This window comes from Dendrobium catenatum, unplaced genomic scaffold (genome assembly GCF_001605985.2).
Source record: "Dendrobium catenatum unplaced genomic scaffold, ASM160598v2 fragScaff_scaffold_1189, whole genome shotgun sequence".
Lineage (NCBI taxonomy): Eukaryota > Viridiplantae > Streptophyta > Magnoliopsida > Asparagales > Orchidaceae > Dendrobium > Dendrobium catenatum.
Window position 1 is genome coordinate 232,843 of NW_021319651.1, and position 24,390 is coordinate 257,232.

A 24,390-nucleotide genomic window follows, 5' to 3' on the forward strand; every position below is an offset into this window, starting at 1 on the left:
TTATTAAAATTATAAGAATTACGCTACTCAATGGTTAGAAGTTTGGATTTTATTTAAGGAGCATGATGTTTAATTAAATTAAGAATATGAACAGATTATTAAATAAAATTTAAAAAGAAACAAACTAGCCAAACAGAATGATACATTTTATTGAATGCTCCAAACAGTTTGGCGTATTTAGAAAGCGCCAAACAGTTTAACGCATTGCTACAGTACTTCTGAAAATTTAATTCGGCTAACTGGATGAATGCACCAAATCATTTGACACATTTTTTAGAATGCACTAAATCATTTGGTGCATTCTGAATGGACCAAATTAGAATGCGCCATTATATTTGACAAGGTTCCTTTTTTAATCTTTTTTTTAAAACATATGATTATATTGCTAATTTAAATTAAATATTATGCTTTTATTTATAATATTCCGTAGAAGTTTTGACTAACTAATCAAAAGGATTTGGGTTCGTATTTTATGTATGTGATGTGTGTACGAGTTTATTTTAATATGGCTACATAAAAAAAAATTATAATTTAAATTATGAAAAGTTTAAATCAATCAAGCCAATTTGTGAGTAAGTATCTTGTCCAACCCTTTTTGTCTGATGCGTGCAATTTTGATTGGTTCATTTATTTCCTCGTAAAACATCCTAAGAAAAGCTTTTATGCTTAGCAGATGCCAAATGGGAAGACTATTGAAGCGGTCAGTTATGGATTATGCCAAAATAATTAAATAATTTAGTAGTTTTGATTTTAATTAGTTTGCCGAGGCTACGCGGGGAGACGAAAGAGGAGAGAGAAGAGGGGAGAACCGGAGAAGTCTTCGTCCTCTTTTCTCTTCTCTCCTCCCCGATCCCATAAATTACGTCTGCAATGTTTTACTTCTTCAGTTTTTCGGTTGTTTTTCCCTCCTGCCAAAGAAGAATGAAGAAAGATTCCCTCTTTCTTGCTCATATCTCCTTGCTCACCGTTCAAGCTCTAGTCGTCTTCCCAAAACGTACCTGTTTCTAATTTACAAGTGCTTCGTCTGTCTTTTGATTCAACTCGGAAGGTTTTCTTAGGGTATACAGTTTTCGGGTTGGGTTTTCAACTTCAGAGTTCAGGCTTATCATGTTGCTGCTGGTTCTGTTTTGATCGATTACTGCTGAGATTGAATCGATTATTTACTCCTCTTAGGTTTTCGTATGAGCTTTGTTGGCTTCGGAAACATAGCTTCATTTAGGACGGGTTCCCCTACCCCCTTGTTATTAGTTTTTATTATATGATTTAAATTCTTTGATTATTTCTCCTTATCAAGCACGCTTTATTTATTGTGCACGTTCTCGTTGATCAATTTCTTAAAATTTTCTCTCTAATGGGCTGTTGAGTTCAGAAATTGCTGTTTCTGGGTATCCTATTTATGATCCAACTTTGTTCTATCATTCCTCGCAAGAATTGGGGATTCAAAAAACATTGTTGCTGTTTGATTCTTCCATTTTCTTGTTTCTCTTTCACTTTTTCTTGCCATCTTCTGATTTTGAACCGTAGTTTCTCTTGTCGCTTTGCTCCGGCTTGTTAACCTGCCTCATGAGGCTATACGTGCAAGTCATCGAAGCCCGTGGTCTCCCGGCCATGGATCTTAATGGGCTGAGTGATCCCTATGTGAGACTACAGCTTGGGAAGCAACGTGCAAAGACAAAGGTTGTGAAGAAGAGCTTGAACCCTTTTTGGGATGAAGAGTTCAACTTCAGGGTTGGAGACCTAAAGGAAGAATTGATTATCTTAGTATTAGATGAGGACAAGTACTTCAGTGATGATAGTATCGGCCAAGTTAAATTGCCGTTGGCTAAGGTCTTGGATGCTGAGAATTTATCACTTGGATCTGCTTGGTATCAACTCCAGCCCAAGAGTAAAAAATCCAAGAACAAGGAATGTGGTAAGATGACTCTCATGACCTTTTGTAACTACGCCGTTCTGCTGACGTTTTTATATTTTTTCCTCTTCCATCGAGCATGGTTGTTATTGCCAAAATCCTTAATTTTTTTTTTCTGGTAAATTTTTTTTTTCATTATTCCTTATAACTGAATGCGCGTTTCAGGGTTCAGTTTTGTTCACGATGCTCATTTATTTTGATCTATTATTATCTAATCTAAAAACTAGTTTGAGTTAGACATTTGTTTCAATCTGAACTATGAAACCAGTTTTTGGGTCAAAAAATGAAACCATCCATATCTTTATCAGTATGTAAGAAACAAGTTTTTTCAGTTCAATACATTTATTGAATCTCATTTGTAGAAACTAGAATGTATATTCATTTGGATGTTTTTTTCTTGTAAAATCTCGTGCGCCTAAATCTGTGGAACAAACTTCTAATTCAGCTTAAAATTTTACAATTGTTTAGACATATGTAATGAAATAAAGAGCTCTAAATAAGTAAGAACATAATGCCTTAGTTGGAGAGAAGAAAATGAAATGGAGAAATTATTAGAGGCAAAGTACCCCTAGAACTCACAGACAATAAGACATGTAGGTCTGCGTGAGAATGAAGCCCTGAAATTGTGATTATTTTTACTATAATTAACAGATTATAGACATGATTTGTAAAATTTTTTAGCGATAAATTTCCTTTACATGCCAAAGTACTTGTAATTGATATAGGGTACAACTCAAGGTCAGCAATTCATGCTTTAAGATTAAAAGAAACCATTATTTTGTTTTTGGATCTGTAGATTTGTGTGCTGATTGACAAGAAAATCATTTACTTATGACATTATATTGAGTATGCGAGCTCACTGTGAAGATCGGATGTAAATGTGAATGTCTTTGTTAAATTTCCAGGAGAAATTCGTCTTACCTTATCACTGTCTCAGAGCAATCCTTCCTGCGATGGAACCCCCCCTCGGACTTGTTCTGAAGATTTAACATCACATTCTGATAAATCCTCAGAACTTAAAAGAGAATCATTGTCGGTCGAGTCCAACGGGAAAATAGATTCATACTCTGTGTCTGAGGCTGAAGAAGCTGAACCAGATAAGGAAGAGAAATCACAGTCTCGAGCATTTTTTGACCGAATGTTTCAAATTTTTTCTGGGAAGAGTACAGAAATTACAAAGTCCACAAGTAGAGATATTGATTTTGTTGAAGTAATCCAAGAGGAACCACTAAAACCTGAGGCTACTGAACTAGCAGATGATACTGTTTCCAACTCCACGTTTGATGAGTTATTGAAGATTTTGGAATCAAAAGACCAGGGAGGTGAAATGCCAGAAAATTTAACTGGCGGAGTGATTCTTGACCAGTCTTATGCAGTCTCCCCCAGTGAACTCAATACCATTATATTTTCTCCAAACTCTAACTTCTTACAATCCTTAGCAGAGATTCAGGGAACTACTGATCTAAATATTGAACCCTGGAGATTTGAAAATGGAGAGAGCCTGAAAAGAGTGGTCACCTACATTAAAGCTGCAACTAAATTAGTTAAAGCAGTGAAAGCTACAGAGGAGCAGATTTATCTAAAGGCTGATGGTAAAAACTATTCTGTTTTAGCAAGTGTGAGCACTCCTGATGTTCCATTTGGTAGTTATTTTAGGTGCGAAGTTCTGTATTGCATAATGCCAGGCCCTCAATTGCCATCTGAAGAGGAGTCATCTCGTTTAGTGGTTTCTTGGCGCATTAATTTTTTTCAGAGTACTATGATGAAAGGAATGATTGAAAATGGCGCAAAGCAAGGCCTTAAAGATAGTTATGTTCAGTTTGCTGAGCTGCTCTCTAAAAATGCCAAACCTCTTGATTTGAAAGATGTTGAATCCAGCAAAGAGCAGATTTTGGCTTCTTTGCAGACCGAACAAGAGTCAGATTGGAAGTTAGCTTGCAGGTTTTTTGGAAATTTCACTGTCATATCCTCTATTTTTGTGGGGTTGTATGTTACTGTGCATATACTTCTTGCAAACCGTAGTATGATCCAGGGGCTTGAGTTTACAGGCCTAGATTTGCCAGATTCTATCGGTGAAGTAGTAGTTTGTGGTGTCTTGGTCCTTCAAGGAGAACGTGTTCTGAAAATGATAGGTCGCTTCTTGCAGGCAAGGAAGAAGAGAGGTACAAATTTTTTACTTAAACCATTGCATTTTCAATTAAATTCTTTTGAGGAATTTTCCATATTAAAAACTAAACATCATTGACTATCTTGAGAAATCTTTTGGCACACTTACCATAACGGGAAACTCATATTTATGTGAGAAATCAGTGGGATACTTCATACTACCATATTATGCAATAAAAAAAATCTTATTACGGTGTATTCATTAGCTATTCCAAGGCATTATTTACACTACAAAACAGTAGAATCAGAAAAAAGGTTTGCTTTTTCTGGTTACATGACAAAATATAAGCAATTAACTTGACAGCTGGTTTGGCATATTAAATTTAGGCTTCGTTTGAGACGGCTTTTTTATTACTTCTTAAAACAGCTTTCTAGTTTTAAAATTAAAATTTTTATAATAAAAAGTTGCTTTAAGAAAAGCAGTAAGAAAGCCATCCTAAACAAAGTCTTAGAGTGAGAGCCTTTTTTTTTTGTGCTCACGGGAGCCATTCCTTTTTCTGTACTTACAGAAAGTGATCATGGCATAAAAGCGCAAGGAGATGGATGGCTGCTTACTGTTGCCTTGATTGAGGGAAGTGATTTAGCAGCAGTTGATTCATCTGGTTACTCTGATCCTTATGTAGCATTTACTTGCCACGGTAAAACAAAAACAAGCTCAATCAAGTTCCAAACACTGGATCCTCATTGGAATGGTAATTTGATCACCTTTCTCGTTATCATTTTAATATTTATTCTCCCAATGTATTTTTTATATAGTTTCTCTTTGGAACTCTTTATCTATATTCATGCCTTCTTAAATTGTGAATAGAACGACTAATTAATTACAAAACTATTACATATTATCGTGTTTTACTCTGCAAAGAGTCTACGCATTTCGGTTATGACGCCACTTACGGATTCCTGCATAAATTGGCAGAAGCAATCTCAAAAATGAATCAGTTATCGTGGAGACTATCCGAGCAATGCATCTTATTTTAAAATAAAGAAAAATCACCTCCTCTCTATTATTTTCTGAACAATTAAGTAAAACAACACCATTCTGAGGTGCTCTATCATATTTGATTGGCATGTACAACAAAAACAACATCAAGCCTTTGTCCCTTTACGTGGGGTTGGCTACATGAATCCTTTTTCGTCAAAATTAATTTATGACACATGCTAAAACCTAAAATATTTCCATCTGAATTATTTTTGACCAATCTTTATTAATTTACTGTGCATGGTCAGCATAAAAAATGTGAAGCAAGAAGGCTTAAGTCTTAATGTTAATTGAACTATCACAATGTTGACAACTCTTGTGATGGCAATCTAAAGGACTACACTTGTCAAGAGCACTAAGTGTGAGCTATGATGAGCAAATTAGCATACTAAATATTGTTTTTAGTTTAATTGTTTTTCTTACTATTTTCTATTAAGTATTTTTCTTATTTTGATTTGTCTAAAATCTAAAAATGTCTATGATGAGGCATATGGGAATTTAGACGTTTTGTTTTCTTTTGTTTGGTTTGTTGTGTTGGTTGTGGTTAAACCATGAGTCTATTCATTATAATGGTCCTATCCCAATTATTGGTTTTTGTGGCGATGCCTATAGACTATCGAGTCAGGTCCTCTAGCAACTTGCAATCTCTGTTGTGCTGCTCCTATAATGACTTTTAATCTTTTATTGTGCGGTTCCTATAACAATTTGCGATTATGGTTCATGTTGTGATCCATTCACTAGTTTTGAACCTAGTTTGTGCTGATCCTAACGCTTAATTTTTTTGGATATCACCATGCTTATATTTCGGAAAAAAATAGAGACTTACGTTGATCACACACCAAATTATCAATATAAACCCCGACAAATTTGAATTGAATAGGAGCTGACTGCCCTAAGGAAGAACTTTTGTCTTAATAAAATTTCTAATTTTTTTTTCAATCTCGTGTGCTTGGTTGGATGCTTCTTTTGAGTGTGGTGTAAGGGCGGATATCATTTTTTGTGCCGATTCACCTGCTTGTACTAACATAAAGGTTGAATTTTCTATTCTTGGTGATCTCATTGTTTTGGTATTAAAAGATTCATGTCATGATTGTCGATAAGTTTTATACTGGTTGTCGACTACTTAATGCTACCCTTCTTTTTTCTCATATAGGGCTTGAGAACCAACAACGACTGTGTTAAGAAAGGTAGATGTAGACCTAAAAAGACTTGATTATAATGTATTAGAAATTGCATTTCTTTATTAGATTTAAATTAGAATTTGACTCTTAATATGACACAATGGAGAAAAGGAATTCATGTAGCTGATCCTGCGTAGTGGGATAAAGGCTTGCTATTGTTATTGTTGTTGTTGGTGATCTCTTATTTTTTTCTTTGTTCTTCACATAATTTGATATTAGTTTTATGATAGGAAATAGGAAATAGGGGAGCTTTCAACCCAAAAAATGACCCACAAGCAAGAATTAGAAGAAGAACACACATTAGATTACTTTTATTTCAGGGATTACAAAAGAAAACCAACAAGATACAAGGATCTTCAATTGGAGAGGAAGTTCCACTCTCCCAAACCTTAAATAGAGGCTAGAGCCCAAAATTCCTTAGGCACAAACTAAATTTAGCCACAAAACATGCATAACCCTAACCCTACTATTAAAAGCAAACAATTCTAAATAAAATGTCAAAACAACCCCTCCAATTCAAATTTCTCTCTCGCCTTCCACCCCCCTTCTCTCTCCATTAGCAAGTGGACCCCACCCCCAAGGGGGCGGGCTAAGCCTTGGTGGAATGTAGGCCGGTCCCTCCTTGACCGGCTGGACTAGCCTCTCTTGGGTCGGTCTAACAATGTCCCCTTTCAAAGAATCATCTTGTCCTCAAGGTGGAATGATGAAAATTGATACTTCATCCTCTCATACGGCTCCCACGTGTTATACTCAAGTAGATTCTTCCACTTAATCAACACTTTCTTACTTCCTCCCTCTCCTTGTCGTACTACTTCCAACTCCAGTGGTTCCAAAATCGCCTCCAAATGCTCCATCAACGTCACTGGTAACTTCGCACTTGATGTATGATTCTCTATAGGCTATAGCTCTCCTTAACTGTGACACGTGGAAAACCAAGTGTATGATTGTGGTCGGTGGTAGTCTCATTCAATATGCCACAGCTTCGATCCTCTCTACTATCTGATAAGGGACAAAGTATTTCAAGTCCAGCTTCTCATTCCTCATACTAGCCATTGTCCTCTGCATATAGGGACGAAGCTTCAAATATACCCTGTCCCCTACCTCTAATTGAATATTCTTCCTGCGCCCATCTGCCTTCCTTTTTATGAATTGTTGGGCCCTCAACAGGTGTCTTTTTAATTCCTCCAACACCCTATCCCTCTCCTCCAAGTATCACTCTACCGGAAGGACTGGTGTGCTACTATGCCGAAAGTATACCAAGTGAGGCGGATCTTTGCTGTACAATACTTTGAAAGGAGTCATCTGGGATACCAAGTGATACGAAGTATTGTACCAGTACTTTGCCAATGCCAGACACTTAGCCCATAGCTGAGGTGTCTTTAAAGCAAAGCATCACAGATATGTCTCCAGGCTCCTGTTTACCATCTTCGTCTACCCGTCTATCTGAGGGTGGTAAGCGGTGCTCCTCTTCAACATAGTCCACTGCAACCTGAACAACTCCATCCATAAGTGACTGAGGAACTTCTTATCTCGGTCGGATACTATAAACTCTGGTATCCCATGTAATTTGATCACCTCTCTAATGAACGCCTACACTGCTGTCACTGCCATGTAAGGATGTTGTAGGGAAATGAAATGAGCATATTTGCTCATCTGTCAACCACCATCAAAATAACTGCAAACCCTTCAGATCGGGGTAGCTTGTGCTTGGAAGGGCTAGGGGTTGTAGTAGTCTCCCTGGAGCTATGGCCATGTACTTATTCCTCTGGCATATCTCACACTTGGCCACCATCTCCTCTACGTCCTTGTGCATCCCCTTCTAATATAACTTTGCAGTCAATCTCTTGTATGTTTTTTGCACACTAGAATGACCCCCAACAGTGCTCCCGTGGAAATCATGTAGCAAGTGTGGAATATGAATCAAGGTCTGAGGTTCCATGGTATAGTAGTCTCTCCCCATCTACGGATGGTCAGGGTGGTTACTCTCATCCTTCAGTAGATCCACTATGATCCTTCTTAGCTCCTTGTCTTATACTCTCCTCCTTAATAGCACCCCAATCCAACATCAACGGTATCGAAATGGTTATCTTCTAAAGCTCCCCCACGCATCTTGACAAGGCATCAACAACCTTATTTTCCAGCCCTGGCCTATACTGGATCTCAAAATCATACCACAGCAACTTTGAAAACCATCTCTGTTGCTCCTTGGTCACCATCCTTTGTTTTAACAAGTATTTCAAACTCCTTTGATCTGTCCTAACGATGAAGCGTCGGCCCAACAAGTAAGTTTGCCATTTATGAATAGCTAATATAATGACCATCAACTCTCCTTCATAGATCGATTTCAGCCTGGCTTTGACTGTCAACTTCTGGCTATAATAAGCTATAGGTCGGTGGTTCTGGATGAGTACTACCCCCAATCCTTATCTTGATACATCGGTCCTGAACACGAACATCTAGCTGAAATCGGGTAGGGCTAGAATTGGTATTATGGTCATGATTGTCTCCAAATCTCTCAAAGGCCTGGGTCGTTGCCTCTCCCTACAAGAAACTATCCTTCTTCAGATGTTCGGTTAGTGGCCAGGTTATGGCATTGTATCTCCTCATAAATCTCCTGTAGTACCCAGTTAACCCTAAAAATTCTCTCAACTCCCTCAGATTGCTAGGTAGAAGCCAGTTTAGCATGGCTTCAATCTTATTCTGATCAGCGGCCGCCCTTCCTGGGATACTATGTGCCCCAAATATTCCATAATGGCCTGTGCAAAACAACACTTCTTTAGGTGGATCCTTAGTTGATAACACCTCTAAGACCACCTTTAGATGCTCCAAATGCTCTTCCTTGGACCTGTTGTACACTAGGATGTCATTAAAGAAAATCAATACAAGCTTCTTGAGGTATGGTTGGAACACCTTGTTTATGAGGGGCTGGAAGGTAGCAGGGGTGTTAGTGAGGCCAAATGACATCACCAATAACTCATATTATCCCTCGTGAGTCCTGAATGTCATCTTTAGAACATCCTCCTCTCATCCGTATCTGATGGTATCCAGACTTCAAGTCCATCTTCGAGAATACCACCACTCCACAAAGTTCATCTAACGGCTCATCTATCGTCGAAATAGGAAACTTGTTCGGCATAGTCTCCTTATTCAGGCCTGATAGTCCACACAAAATCTTCAGCTTTCATCCTTCTTTTTGACCAATAGAATTGGACTAGAGAATGGGCTTATGCTTAACCTGATGATCCTTGCCTCCAACCTTTGGATCTGAGGGTAGCGTTAAGGTCTGACACTGATTGGTGACACCCCCTCCCTCAAAGTTATGGCATGCTCCTGCTCCCTCGGTGGTGGCATCCTTTGAAGTGGTTGGAAAACCTCACTAAACTGTTGTATGAACGACTGTACCGAAAGGGGGATGTCCCTCTCTTCCTCTCCTCTGATCTCCTCTAAGCTATGCAGTTCCACAAGAAATCCCCACCTCCTATATGGCCCTTACCATAGTTTTGAGAGATACCTTGGCTTTAGAGAGTCCTGTATCTTCCCTAATAACCATCTTCTCCCTTCCACCATCATATTCATTGTTAGCATCTCCCAATCCACCTTGGTATCCCCTGAGGTTTGTAGTCATCTCGTCCCTAATATGACATCAGTGCTGCCCATCTCCAGTGAGAGAAAATCCTCCCTCACCTAAAGTTTTTGTATAGTTAGGACCACTCCCCTACACACCCTTCTACCTATCTTCATCTTCCCAGTCCCCATCATCACCCAATAACACCCTGTATCCACCAGTTTCACCCCTAATTGGTGTACGACCTGATTGGAGATAAAGTTGTGGGTAGCCCCACTATCAATCAACACCACTATCTCTCTATTTGTTATTTCTCCTCTCATCTTCATAGTGTGATTTGGAATGAATCCCATCACTATGTTCAAGGAGACCTCTACCATGTCTAAATGCAGCTTTTCCTTTTCCATCGATGCCTCACTCCCACATCCCATAGCTTCCTTGTCATCACGTATGGTGAGAACCTGAAGAGTTCGGTCCAAACACTCGTGCCTCGGCATATACTTCTCATCACATCTGAAGCATAACCCTTTTGCTCGTTTATCCTGCACCTCTGCTTCTATAAGTCTCTTGAAGTTGCCCCTCCTGGAAAACTCCGCTGCTCGTCTCTCTGAAAGATTCTCTCTGGAAGGACACTGCCTGGGTTCTAGGTGTAAGGGTCGTAGAGGTCCTCTTGTAGTTCCCTCCCATGATGTTGCTTATGCTGGCTTTCTCCTTCCAATATTTTTCCTCCACCCTATGAGCAAGCTCCATCGTCTCCCTCAGCCCTTTTAGTCTAAGCACCCTGAGCTTTGCTCGTATGTCCTCCACCCTCTGAGTACCTCCAATCGTCTTCGGTGTAATGGTGGTGTGATTCTCTCCCTTCTTACCTTGGCGGATTTGGGTCCCATGGTTCGGTCCAACCATTGCTTCCTCCGGGCCATCTTCCCTTATGCCTAGGTGGTTTCCAAAAGGGTTCAAATTCCCCTCTTCTTGCTGCCCTCTCTTCCAGATACCCCGAAGCACCTCCCATCGGAATACCTCTGGGTGGTCTTTGAGGAAAAACACTCTCCACTTCATCATCATCTTTTTGAACTATCTTATCCCTCCGATCTGCCATAGGAGTAACCGGTGAGGCCTTTGATTGGATTTCAATCAACTTTTTCATCATGCCTTGCATGTTTCCAAAGTGGTTGTCCATGGATGAGAACCTATCTTCAGCGGATGTGAATCTTTCCTCCATTCCGAAAAATCTCTCCATCCCAGCCTTGAGTTGTTCCATCTCACCTTCAACATGTCCATCTTCTACGCTTCTATAGGCCCCAAAAAAGTGCTTTGATACTATGATTGGAAATAAGAGATCTTTCAACCCAAAACACAGACCCACAAGAAAGAATTGGAAGAACATACCTTAGATTACTTTTATTGTAGGACTTACAAAAGAAAAGCGATAAGATACAAGGATCGTCAATTGGAGAGGAAGATCCCACTCTCCCAAACCCTAGCCGCTGATTAGAGCCCAAAATTTCCAAGGCACAAACTAAATTCAGGCACAAAACATGCATAACCCTAACCCTAGAGCGAAACAACTATTAAAAGCAAAAATTCAAAGTAAAATGTCAAAACAGCCCCTCCAATTCAAATTTTTCTCTCACCCGCCCCCTCCTCTCTCTTCATTAGCAAGTGGATCCACCCCCATGGGGGCGGGCTAAGCTTGGGAGAACCAGGCTTCCGCCTGGTATAAACATAGGCTAATCCCTCTTAGATTAGCCCCTCTTGGGCTGGTCTAACATTTTATCAATTTGCTTAATTTTATTCATATATGCTACACTAGTGTTTTTTTGTGGTTTGAATTTGATAGGTAGTGGATATAATTTTCTCAAAATCAGCAAACGATAATGAAAAATAGAAGAACACACCCAAATTATTTTTCTTATAAAATATATGAAAGAAAATAACAAGATATAGTAAGATCTTCAGTTGGAGAGGAAGATTTGGCTCTCCCAAATCCCTAGCTGGCGGCTAAGCCATCACAACATAAGAAATTCTAATTTCAGTAAACTCAAAACATAATCCTGAAATCATCTTATTGTTAGCCTTAAATAGGCTCTCCTAATTCCCTCCCAAATCTGAATTCAAATTAGCCATCTCTCCCTAAATAATTCTCTTCCAAATTTGAATTCAAATCAACAATCTTTTCCTATATAAATTTTCCTAATTTCTTTCCAATCAAATCAGTCCTATTTTCCTAAGTAAACCTTCTAATTTCCTCCCAATCAAATCAACCTTCTTGCCCTAAATAAACCTTCATAATTCCCTCCCAATCAAATCAGTCAGTCCATTAGAATTTTAACCGCCTTGTGGTTTTTGGTATGTTTTATTCTCATTAATTTTCTTGGTTTAGTCAATTATTAAACTATTATTTGAAATGGATTTATCATATTTTATTGTTAACGTCAAAAGACATTGAATTCTTATTTTAATTGATAGTCATTGGAGGTTTGAATTCCAAAATTTAATTTTTGTTGTTTCATTCACTTATAAGAATGGATATAGTAAAATTAATATTGATTATTTTCTTATAAGAAAAATAGATTGCAAAGTTTGTAAAATCATTCCTAATGAAAATTTATGTATATAATATAGTTTATTAGTTTTAGAATTTAAAAGGAAGGGATGAATTATAAAAACTGAAGTAAAATGTTGTCTTAATATTAGATTGCGGCATTTAAAAAACACTAACAAAAATATTCTTGAGAGTAAGATTCAAAATCATATTGTTTTGACTGTATATAAGAAAAATATATTATGTGGAAGAAAGTAGCTAGTGATATTAGGAATATTGTAAAGGATGTGTTTGGAGTATCAAAAGGAAAAACTCAAATTATTGGAGGGAGTTATTGAGCATAGGATACGATTTAATACTATTATTTCTCAAAATCAATTTGGATTCATGTCGGGTAGGTCTACTATGGAAGCTATACATTTATTGAGAGGTTTGATGGAGGAGTATGGAGAGAATAAGGAGGATCTACATATGATATTTTTTTATTAAGTTCCATGAGAAGTGCTCTAGAAAGATCTAGAAAAAAAAGGGGATTAATAATGCTTAATAATCAAGTCATTAAGGATATGTATGCAAGAGTTGTTACATGTGTTTAAACACAAGGTGGTTTGACCATGTATTTTCCTACTTTAGTTGGATTATAGCAAGGATCAACTTTAAGTCCATATCTTTTTGCTTAGTCATGAATGTTCTTACTAGACAATTGCAAGAGGATGTACCATGGTATATGCTTTTTGCTGATGATATTCTTCTTGCTGATAAGACTAGAGAGAGAGTTTAGATAAGCATGAACTATAGAGGTCAACCTTAAGATTCCAGAGGTTTTCGTTTGAGTAGATCTAAAACTGAATAAATAGTGTAATTTTAGTAATAATAGATCTAGTGAGGGGACAGTGACTTTGGACGATCAAGTCATTAATAAGGGTACACATTTTAGATATCTAAGGTTTATTGTTCAAAGTGATGGTGAAATAGATGTGGATATCATTAGTATAATTCAAGTTGGATGGTTGAAGTGGAGGAATGCTTCGGGCCTATTGTGTGATAGAAAAGTAACCCTCAAACTTAAGGGAAAATACCATAAGATGATGTTAAGACCTGTAATGCTTCGTGGCGCACATTGTTGGCTATTAAAAGACACACATAAAATTAAGTTAAGTGTTGCAGAGATAAGGATGCTCAAGTGTATGAGTGGCTTCACTTTTGAGACAGAATGTGAGAGTATATACGTTAAAAAGTTGTTGTAGCTCCAGTGGCAAATAAGATTAGAGAGAGTCGCCTTTGATGGTTTGGTCACAAAAACACTGGGCTTCCGATGACTCGATTAGAAGAGTAGATGCATTAGATTTGACCTATGTTAATAAATATAGAGGTAGATCTAAAAATACTTAGTTAGAAAATATTAGAAATGATATTTTTTTATTAGATTTAAATGAAAATTTGATTCTTTACAGAGCAAAATAGAGAAAAATGATTCATGTAGCCGACCTCACATAATGCGATAAATACTTGATGTTGTTGTTGTTATTGTTGTTTCATTCAGAACATTTATTGGCATTAGGAATCTTAGATCTTAGATGTTCTGAATCACCTCAGCAGATGCCATTGGTATCAACATAGTAGGTTTTATGAAAATAGAGAAGGATCATGAATAAAACTGGGTTTCACAGGCATGGCTAAATAGCAACCTGTACTGGCATATTAGGACTTGCTTTAAGTTGCTTATTAAGCTTTTTCATAGAAAATGCCAAGCATAATTTCCGTGGGGAGATATTCTGGGGGCTTTGAGGCTTGAAAAGCAGCAAGGAGCTGCCATCAAGAAGTAAGAACCTTGCACAAATAGGCTTACCTTCGATTGTCATTTAATGTTTTGAAACCTTTGTTATTCCTTGCCTTACGCATGCGTCAAAATCAAGGGGTTCATATTGGTAATCGGACAAATGAAAATTGTAAGCTAGTCAGTAAACTGGTGTCATCTTTGGAAGGTATAGCGGCAAATATAATGCCGCAAATGATTTGAACTGGCATATAACAACTCATCAGATGTTGAAATCTTTGCACATTATTATAGAAAACTGAAACATTTTAACTTGCATCATATTCAATGAATTTAGCTCCTCAATTTTATCAAATTCGGTTAGCACCTTTATATCCCCTGCTATTATACCTATCAGCACTCTAATAAGTAATCTCTCCTTCCATTTGTAGAAATTTTTGAATTTGATGCAATGATTGATCCTCCATCAACAATGGAAATTAATGTGTATGATTTTGACGGACCTTTCGATGAAGCTGTTTCACTGGGCCATGCTGAAGTCAACTTTCTCAAATCTAACTTATCAGAATTGGCAGATGCATGGATTTCTCTAGAGGGAAAGTTAGCTCAGGCATGCCAATCTAAGTTACATCTGAGGATCTTTCTTAACAACACTCGAGGTGTCCAAGTTGTTTCAGACTATCTAACAAAGATGGAGAAAGAAGTTGGTAAAAAGGTTGGTACGGTTGTACATTTTGAGATTCATTTATTGGAAGTTTAAACTATTAACTCACGCAGCTCTTTATAATTCAACGCATAGATAAATTTGCGGTCACCTCAGACAAATTCAGCATTCCAGAAGCTATTTGGTCTACCACCGGAAGAGTTTCTTATCAATGATTTTACTTGTCACTTGAAGCGCAAAATGCCAATACAGGTTCATTTTTCATATATCATAATTTCTCTTCTCTTGAATCTTTAGCAAGTTAGATTAGGATCTGGATGGTGAAAGCCCCAAGTAAAATACTGAAGTCCTTAAAATTTCTAGAGTATGACCATGCTACTCCAACAATGGTAATTTGTCTTTTTTTAGGGTCGTCTGTTTCTTTCTCCAAGAATAATTGGATTTTACACCAACCTTTTCGGACACAAGATCAAGTTTTTCTTTCTCTGGGAAGATATCGAGGACATTCAAGTTGTTCCCCCATCTTTGACATCAATGGGTAGCCCTTCTTTATTGATTATTCTTCGCCGAGGTAGAGGTTTGGATGCAAGGCATGGAGCAAAGTCCCTGGACCCAGACGGAAGGTTGAAATTCCAATTCCAATCATTTGTGTCATTCAACGTGGCCAACAGGTAATTCTTCTTTGCACAAGAATACTTTTTTTTTCCCCTTGTTTTTGCACAGAACTTTTAATTGATAGGAAAGGATTGTAACTTAGCTATGAATAAGCAAACTTTAACATTACTGAGGTCATGTTGATAAGTGTTAAGAGATCCAATGATTGCTCATGCCTAAAATTTGCCTGTAGCACATTATAGCATCTTTGCAGAATAGGTGCATTCTCTGGTTCAATTTCGCTCCCTTTTAGCCAAACAAATGTGGAATATTCCATGTGCACATATATGAAGCAGGTTCTATAAATGACAAATTCTGTATATGATGAGCTTCCAATTTCGTCCTTGTAACAGAACAATCATGGCATTGTGGAAGGCAAAGTCTCTAAGCCCTGAACAGAAGGTGCGAATAGTGGAAGAAGAGTCCGAAGAGAAGGAACTCCACTCAGAGGAAAGTGGATCTTTCCTGGGTGTAGAAGATGCCAAAATGTCTGAGGTTTTCTCCTCCATTGTTCCCGTTCCTGTGAGTCTGCTTCCAACCTGCCTTTTGCCATTGTAAAAGTTGATATATGGAAATATGTTCTCTAATTTTGTTCTCATGGATCTGAGCTTTATCTTGTTCTTAAAATAATCAGCTGAACTCGCTTATGGAGATCTTTGACGGAGATTCTTTAGAGCAAAAGGTGATGGAAAAAGTTGGTTGTGTCGATTACTCGGCTACACCATGGGAATCTGTCTCCCCTGATGTGCACCAGAGACAAGTCAACTACAAATTCGACAAGAACATCTCTCGCTACGGCGGAGAGGTGACCAGCACTCAGCAGAGGTCTCGCCTCCATGATAAAAATGGATGGTTGATTGAAGAGGTCATGACACTTCAAGGAGTATTGCTGGGCGACTATTTCACTGTAAGAGAAATACGAACCTTCTTCTTCTTCAAGTTTTAGCCATTAGAATGCTCTGTATATGATATTGTTTTTTTCTTAAACTTTCTGTTCAGCTTCATTTGAGATATCAGATTGATGATCTCCAGTCAAAATCCAAGGCATGTCATGTTCTCGTGTCCTTGGGAATTGCTTGGTTGAAGAGCACCAAGCATCAGAAAAGGATAACAAAGAATGTTATTGCCAACTCATCAACTCGTCTGAAAGAAATGTTTCGTTTAGTTGAGAAAGAGTTCTCTACAGGAAAATGAAATTTTGCTGACTTCTCACAAATCCATGAGGAGCTTCAAGCAGCTAAACTGGACGTTGCGAAGACAGAAATTGCTGTCAACTGTTTTCATGCACCATCAGGCGTGAAGTGATTTTGCTTTGGGTATTTAGACCTCTGTTTTGTTTGGGACGACTTTCTTAATGCTTCTTAAAGTAGCTTTCTAGTATAAAATTTTTTATCTTTGCACTAAAAAGCTAATTTAAGAAGCAATAAAAAAGTCGTTCCAAACGAAGCCTTCATTTGAGACAGCCTTCTTACTGCTTCTTAAATTTTTGTATTAAAAAACTATTTTAAGAAATAGTAAGAAAGCCGTCCCAAATAATCTCTTAATATCAAGCTGCTAATTTTTTTTTAATGAATGTAGATTAATCTATAGTTCTGTACATCTGTAGGTTTCAATTCATTTTGTAAGTGCCTGTTGAGGTTAAGTTGTTGACATTAGGAATGATAGGCTATAAATGGGAAAAAAAGGTGCGTTTGAAAAAGGGATGCAAAGCTCATAAAATTAGGTTATTATGTCTTATTATTGTATTGACACAAATCTAACATAACCTAATTGCTTCTCATGTTGGTTCAGAAGTGTTTGAGTATCATTGTTAAAATTGATTTGAAGTTTTCGACTCATATAAAGAACAGTTCAACCCTCATAATGAATAAGGTTGACCTGTTGAGTCTCTGACTGTCTTCATTCGATTCTTCTCATATTTGGGATTTGCCTCTATAGGCAATGATGTTTTATAAGAATGTGGTGACTAAGGTTTAGTTTGAGGCGATTTTTTTATTGTTTCTTAAATCAGCTTTTTAGTACAAATATTAAAATTTTTGTACTAAAAAACTGTTTTAAAAAGCGGCAAGAAAGCCGTCTCAAACGAAGCCTAAGTTGGAAGAGAAGGTATCATAGGTTGAAGGTTTGATGGTCATAATGTTTTTGTGCATATAATTATTGAAGGTTTGGTTGATCACATTGTTTGGGACAACTTTTAAATATTTTAGTACAAATATTAAAATTTTTGTACTAAAAAACTGTTTTAAAAAGCGGCAAGAAAGCCGTCTCAAACGAAGCCTAAGTTGGAAGAGAAGGTATCATAGGTTGAAGGTTTGATGGTCATAATGTATTTTTGCATATAATTATTGAAGGTTTGGTTGATCACATAAAGGCTTTGTTTGGGACAAATTTTGAATATTTTTTTTATTGTTTTTTTTTTTAATTTGTATTAAAAGTTTGTTTTAAAAGTAGTAAAAAAATTGTCCTAAATGAATGCCTTAGAAGTTAGAAGTTTATTTTTGTGGTAGATATAATGTAACTATTTGTTTTTTCTCCAACAAACTGGATAGTATGGTGAGATCTCATTGCTATCTATATTTGCTGAAATATGTTAGAATTTAAGCCTCACTGCCGACTCAGTTTAAAGAAAATATTATTTTGATTTTTAGAAGTATAGAATTGTTAAATCATGGAATATTCACGGTAGTACAGAGCGAGATAAAATTTAATGTCTTAGCTTTGTATGAAGATCTAACATACAAATATAATAAAAATTTAGATATATAACGTTCATATGAGAGATTAGTTTTATGGAGGCACCAGAGTTCTTATGTAGAAACCTTTGAAAATAGGAAAAAGTCGCAGGACTTTGCTTAGTTGAAATGAATCAATTAGTATTTGCAGTTGATTACAAATGAGGGCCTTAGGGGGAGAAGCATTGGCTAGATGTGGTCAATATACATTATTTAGAGTGCATTACATGGTGGGAGTAGGAAGAATCAATGTTGATATATTCGTTTGGTTGACATGGCCATAGTCAACTAGCGATGTAGGTCGGAAGGATTGTAGTCGTGCGTCAATGGTTAGAAGGATCGTAGTCGGGTGATGGAGCTTGAAAACATTTTAATCGAGCGACGATGGGCAGAAGGATTGTAGTTGTGGGCGATAGAGGACAAAAATATCATAGTCGGGTGATGTGGTTATAAGTACTGTAGTCGGCGGGGGACGGAGGTTGGAAAGACTGTAGTGAGGTGATAGTGGTCGGAAGGACCGTATCTGGAGAACGCCAGAGACAACTTTCATACTACTTTTAAATGCAGTTTTTTAGTATAAAAATTCCAATTCAATAAATTTTTGTACTAAAAAACTAGTTTAAAAGCAGTCAGAAAACTGTACCAAACGTAGCCCAAGGCTTCGCCCAAGCCTTTGTTTGAGGCAGCTTTTTCTATGCTTTGTTTTTGAGACCAAAATTGTAGTTTCTGTTTGATCACTATTTTTCATTGCTTTTAGGAAATTTTTGTGCTTGGAAGCTGCTTTGTACAACAGCTTTTAAAAAAGTTACTTTATCTACAACAATTTTATAATCACCTTTACAAAAAACTGTAGTTGTCTCAAACGAATCCTAAGTTGAGCAAATCAAGCTCAATTCTACCTATTCTAAATCACCTAGTTAACTACAATCTTTTGAAGGATATGTTGAATTTATATTTTATAGACTATTTACAATCAACTGGATTAATTGAAGCATGAAAAAAAAAACAATAATAATAATAATCAAATGCCAAATAGGGCGTTAATAAATTAAAGAGTGCGCGAACAATTTGTACGAGATTCAACCCAATTGATTTATTGGTAGGCATAAAAATTTGATATTTGATTCTTTCGTATGTGCCCCAAAAAGGGTGGCGAGTATATTTGACCTCTCGTACGGGGGAGATTCTTATTAATATAATAAGAGGTGGATCCCCCAATTGCCCCCGGGGCAATTGCACCCCCTAAAAAATTAAAAAACTCTTTAGTACATGAATATTTAAGTAATTTGCCTCCCTCCATCTTTTTTTATTCTTTATTACAAGGGTTTTTCAGCAATTCCCCACCCCCTAAAAAAATTAAAATACTATGATCTTTAGACAATACCCCCATTAGCAGAATTAAACATTATGTAAATATGTTATTTATAAATTTGACCCCCTAAAAATTAAGGCTAATTCCGCCTCTAATTATAATACTTTATGAAAAAACTTTTTTTACTCGCTAAATAATTCCTTACACTTTCCCTACCTCTACATAGCTTAAAGATAAACCATCTTAATCTTAAGGTGAAAATAATCATTCTTGAACAGTTGAACTCCTTCATAGAAAATCTCTTTATACTCATTGCCAATATGTTCTTCTTCTAGATTAAGGTGACTTTTAAGATTCATGTATCATGCCCTTCTTTTGGCTTCAATCATTCTTTTGTTTAATGAACCTTAATTCCCTTCAACCATGTGAGAATATTTATAGCCATAACACAAAATTAACATGGTCAATAATAAAAAAAAAAAGAAGAACTTTGGCTATAACCATGTAATGATGGTAATTATTATCATGATATTTCTTATATATCAAATCAAAATATGAAAAAATTGAGACCCTTTAAGCCCATCATACTCTTGAATATCTTTCAGTTTAAGCCCATCATCACCATCTAACACAGAGCTTATATGCCCTCTTTGTTTCTTTAGGAAATAAATAATGAAATCATTTGATATATGATATTTCCATAAAAGTAAAGACTTCTTCTAGACCAACATCACCAAAGTAATATTTTTTGCTTGAAGCAAAGTTTGTTTGCCCTTGATTATCAATTCATTGAAGAAATCCATAAATGCATCATCTATCTTTAACTGTAATGATAGTTTATTCATCATTTTAAGAAAAAAAACTTCAAGAAATTATAGTTTATTCATCATTTCCCAAAACTCATCAATGTAACCTTAAACATCCAAATATAAGTAGTATACTAAAGGGTTTCTGAGTTGAATGTGCAACCTTCTAGCTGTCAAATATATAATAGAGAGAGAGAGAGATTCTTTATCCAAAAAGCTTGTTGCTATCACCTTGGTGTCTAAGCACCATATGCGTAAAAATAGGAGAATGGAAGGACAGATAAAGTCGTAGAGTAAAACAAGGTGGGAGGGAAAGGGTATTTCCCTTCAGTCCCTAAAGAATGGTTTTTATAAGTCCTCAAAAGCATGCCGACAATACAAGCACATGTAAAATTATATTGCTCATATGCTTATCTATTACAATGTTAGCAAAAGTGCCTATAAAACAACAAGTTTTTGCCAAAGTGCAATACCCATGAACTTGCATTTTGTAAGAGCCACACACTTCCAATATCATGAGACTTATTATTGATGCTTATGGAAGTACATGCATGCATGGAATGAGTGCCGAAATTTCAAAGGTCTTAATGTGGGTTATATGCACATAAGTTGCAACCAAACTCCATAATTCCATAATTTGACTCATAAATGCTTAGTATAAGTATCAGCCATTGCATGACCCAAATACTCCTACACTTTGATGCAAAGTGCATATGCCTTCGACAAAGCCTGACCTATAAAGTCCTAATTCCCAGGAATGCAATCCATCTTAGCATGCACAAACCTATCATTAATAAAATTTTCAATGACAAATAGGATTAGAACATGCAGGGGAGAAAACATCTTGTCGTTTAAGAGGGTCAGATTTATGAAAAAAATATATTATTATTTAACAAAATAAAATGAAAAATATATAATTTGAAGCAAAATTTTGTATTTCATTATAATGGATCAATTGCGTAATGCTTATAAACTTATCAACATATTTTACTTTTTGTGATAATGTAAAATTAAGTAAATCATAAGAGTTATGGAGGCCAAATTCTTAAAGCATTATTTGTTGAATCCTCATGATAGGATGTGCTAGATCCTCAAAGCTTAGAAAGGGGTGACCAGACACTCTTTAGTGCTGATTAAAATTTGTTATATGTTTTTTTTTTTTATAATTTTTTATTACATTAATTATGAAAGGCTCTTCTTACAAATTCTAAAATATCATAAAAAAATGAGAATAATATTGCGATGATAACTATTCTAAATTAAATAATGACAAAGGCAGATAGTTAAACGACAAAAGAGATTAAGATAAATAATCTCCACAAAAATCAAATCATCAAGATGAAGGATCTAAATGTAGGAGTTGTCAGTGTCATGCAAGGGAACAATTATTACGTCATCTGACCGGACGTAGAGCTACGTTTGGCCGTCAATAACATGTCGCCACGTGCTCGTACTCTCTACCGCGCGACCCGACAACTTGACTCGAACCGGAACCCGAGAATGCTATGTTCGTGTATTGCGAGGTATTACTCGGTATTTGCTCGATATTGCTCGGTATTGCTAGGTATTGCATGTTAATAACGAGAAATATCGCTCTGTGAAGACCAATACCGAGCAAATACGGAGTAATACCGAGTTGTGCCGAGTTACAACTCGGTATTTGCTCGGTATTGCTCGGTATTGATTATTGTCAAGCAAAATCGACCAATACCTAGCAATACCGAGCAATACCTAGCAAAATCGAGAAATATCAAGCCATCATGGGTCCGTTCCAGGTCGGGTTGTCGGGGCGCGCAGTAAATAATGAGAACGCATGACGCGATTCTACTGGCGTCCGAACGTAGAGCTACGTCCAATGACCGGACCAAATAAAAATTCCAAGGAGGAGGCATTGTCGTCGTAGGCAAAAATAAACTTTTAGTGGGGGACACCACCATAAGGAGGATTCTCCCATCAACCCATGCAAACATGTTAATATATATGATCATAAAATCATTAAAAAAAATTATAATAAATATTCAAAATATAATTTTTACATAAAGCATAAATTTTTGCCCAAAAAAAAAAATGGAAAAATATAGAGCCAAAATATAATTTGTTGGTTTATACAAAAAATTAAGAATATCACATAGTGGGTAATAAACGACCACGTCGTCGCTTTATCTTTGGACGCGGTTTCATCATCTTTCTATATTTTAATCGCCAAACGCAAGCTTAACTAACCACAAACGTGTCAAATATTTGGTTCCATTCCTAGTGGCTCTATTGATAATTGCCATACTATTTTTTTTTAAATGATATATAATATTTTATTAGAAGATTTTTCTGCTTTTTTATTTTATTTTATTAAAATTAATTATGAATTGAAATTCACTAATTTTTACAACACTTCATTCATCATATGTGAGTGCTTCTCCTGTCATTCAGGCCGAGAATCCCTGAGAACCTGTTAGGCACCTGTACCTATATAGACAAATAAGAGTATGAAAAATATATTATATATTTATTTTCAAGCTATTTGAAAGATTTTACACTAAAGCTTTGTTTGTGACAGTTTTCATACTGTTTTCTAAAGCTATTTTCTAGTACAAAAAATAAAAAAAAGTTGTTGTTAGGTATTTGTTCCTAGATTTAGGTTTGCTTTTGTGTAGATGTCTTGTTTGACATGTATGACCAATAGTGTTGCTCTTTGTATGACTTTTATTCCTATATATAGGAGGTCTTTAGGCTTGTAATAGGTAGCCAAGAAATAAAATTTGCTGTGCATTTTTGGTTCTCCCCTCTCCTCTCTCCCTCCTCCTCCTCTCTCAAGATCATGAGGAAGTGCTTCTTCCTCAAGTTAAGGATCTTACAGTTGTCCCAAACGAAAACTAAGACTTTATTTGAGATAGTTTCAATGTGCTTTCTATAATAATTTTTTAATACAAAATTTTTTTGAAAGCAGTGAAAAAATAGCGATGAAAAGCTCTCACAAATGAAGCCTAAATTACAACTATATTTTATCTAATCATATAATTTATCTAAAAAAATCATATAATTTATCTAATCAAAATCATTTAATGAAACATTTTGATAAATTCAACTTAGAATCTATTTATCTTATTTTTTTTAAATTGTGTAAATTACTAATTATAATAAAGTTAAAAATAATGAATAATTTTAATTTTAATTTTGGGATTAATGATAAGGTTAATACTGAACATAATCTACAAAATGGCCATCCTATTTTTAAAAATAATCAGAAAATAATAAGTTAGGCCGCCTGCCTCAAATAAATGAAGGAGTTACTTAGACGTTATATGGTTCTAATAAGGGCATCAAATCTTCTAATCTTGTGCGGAATTGACTAAATGCAATGAAAGCTTTATATCTATCACAATAGATATTAGAGGTCGACGCTCCTTGCCTTCTCTTTCTCCATTCAATAATTTTTTTCATATAATGGGGTTAGTGGGTCAGGTCAGGTCAACTCGGTCGAGAGTGGATCAGATTTAGATTCAAGGTTTTGACCCATTTAATTAAACAAGTTGGGTCGGTTTAATGGGATCATTTTCATGTCGGACCCGAACCCAACCTGAAAATACATTATAATACCTATAATGCTAAGCTTTGTTGCATACATTTATGTAATAATTTAGAACAACTTAATATACATTATATTAAGATAATTTTAAAATTGTTAAGTTTATTTTTAAATTAACAAAATATAAATTATATATATTAATCTTAAAATAAAATTAATAGTTATTAAATTCGAACACAATTTGTAATAGAATAGCCTGAAATAATTATTTGTGTGTACTCAATAGAGGAGTAGATCACAAAAAAAAAAAAAAAGTCTCGAAATATTTATTTTTTAAAGTATGCATTCTGTTGGTACGTGCACCTAACATATATTCTTATTATTATATAATTACACAGATTTTATTTTTTTTTTGTATTGATTAGAAAAATGTTTAGGCAATAAAGCCCAAGTAGTCCAAATTGAATTTATTTGGTCCGGTGCGCAAGCGATCAGAGAACATCCGGTTGTAGTCAAATAATCTCGACTTATACCGAGAGCTAATACGAGTTTTTTTGGAAAAAAACTCGTACACCTCGTA

At 35.9% G+C, this 24,390-nt stretch overlaps 1 protein-coding gene across 2 annotated transcripts; it reads left to right on the forward strand.

Moving 5' to 3' along the window:
* Positions 1 to 751: 751 nt before the first annotated feature.
* On the forward strand, positions 752 to 16,892 carry LOC110107173 (C2 and GRAM domain-containing protein At1g03370). 2 transcript variants are annotated; one of them, XM_028698956.1, is made up of 9 exons: positions 752 to 1,912; positions 2,815 to 4,071; positions 4,558 to 4,767; positions 14,551 to 14,834; positions 14,919 to 15,035; positions 15,192 to 15,454; positions 15,791 to 15,959; positions 16,072 to 16,344; positions 16,437 to 16,892. In XM_028698956.1, exons 1-9 carry the CDS (start codon positions 1,564 to 1,566, stop codon positions 16,629 to 16,631), a joined length of 3,117 nt encoding a protein of 1,038 aa, XP_028554789.1. In that variant the 5' UTR covers positions 752 to 1,563; the 3' UTR covers positions 16,632 to 16,892. The 2 variants fall into 2 exon arrangements, with proteins under 2 accessions (XP_028554789.1, XP_020693016.1); XM_020837357.2 differs by having other exon boundaries at positions 4,585 to 4,767.
* The last annotated feature ends 7,498 nt before the right edge of the window (positions 16,893 to 24,390 follow it).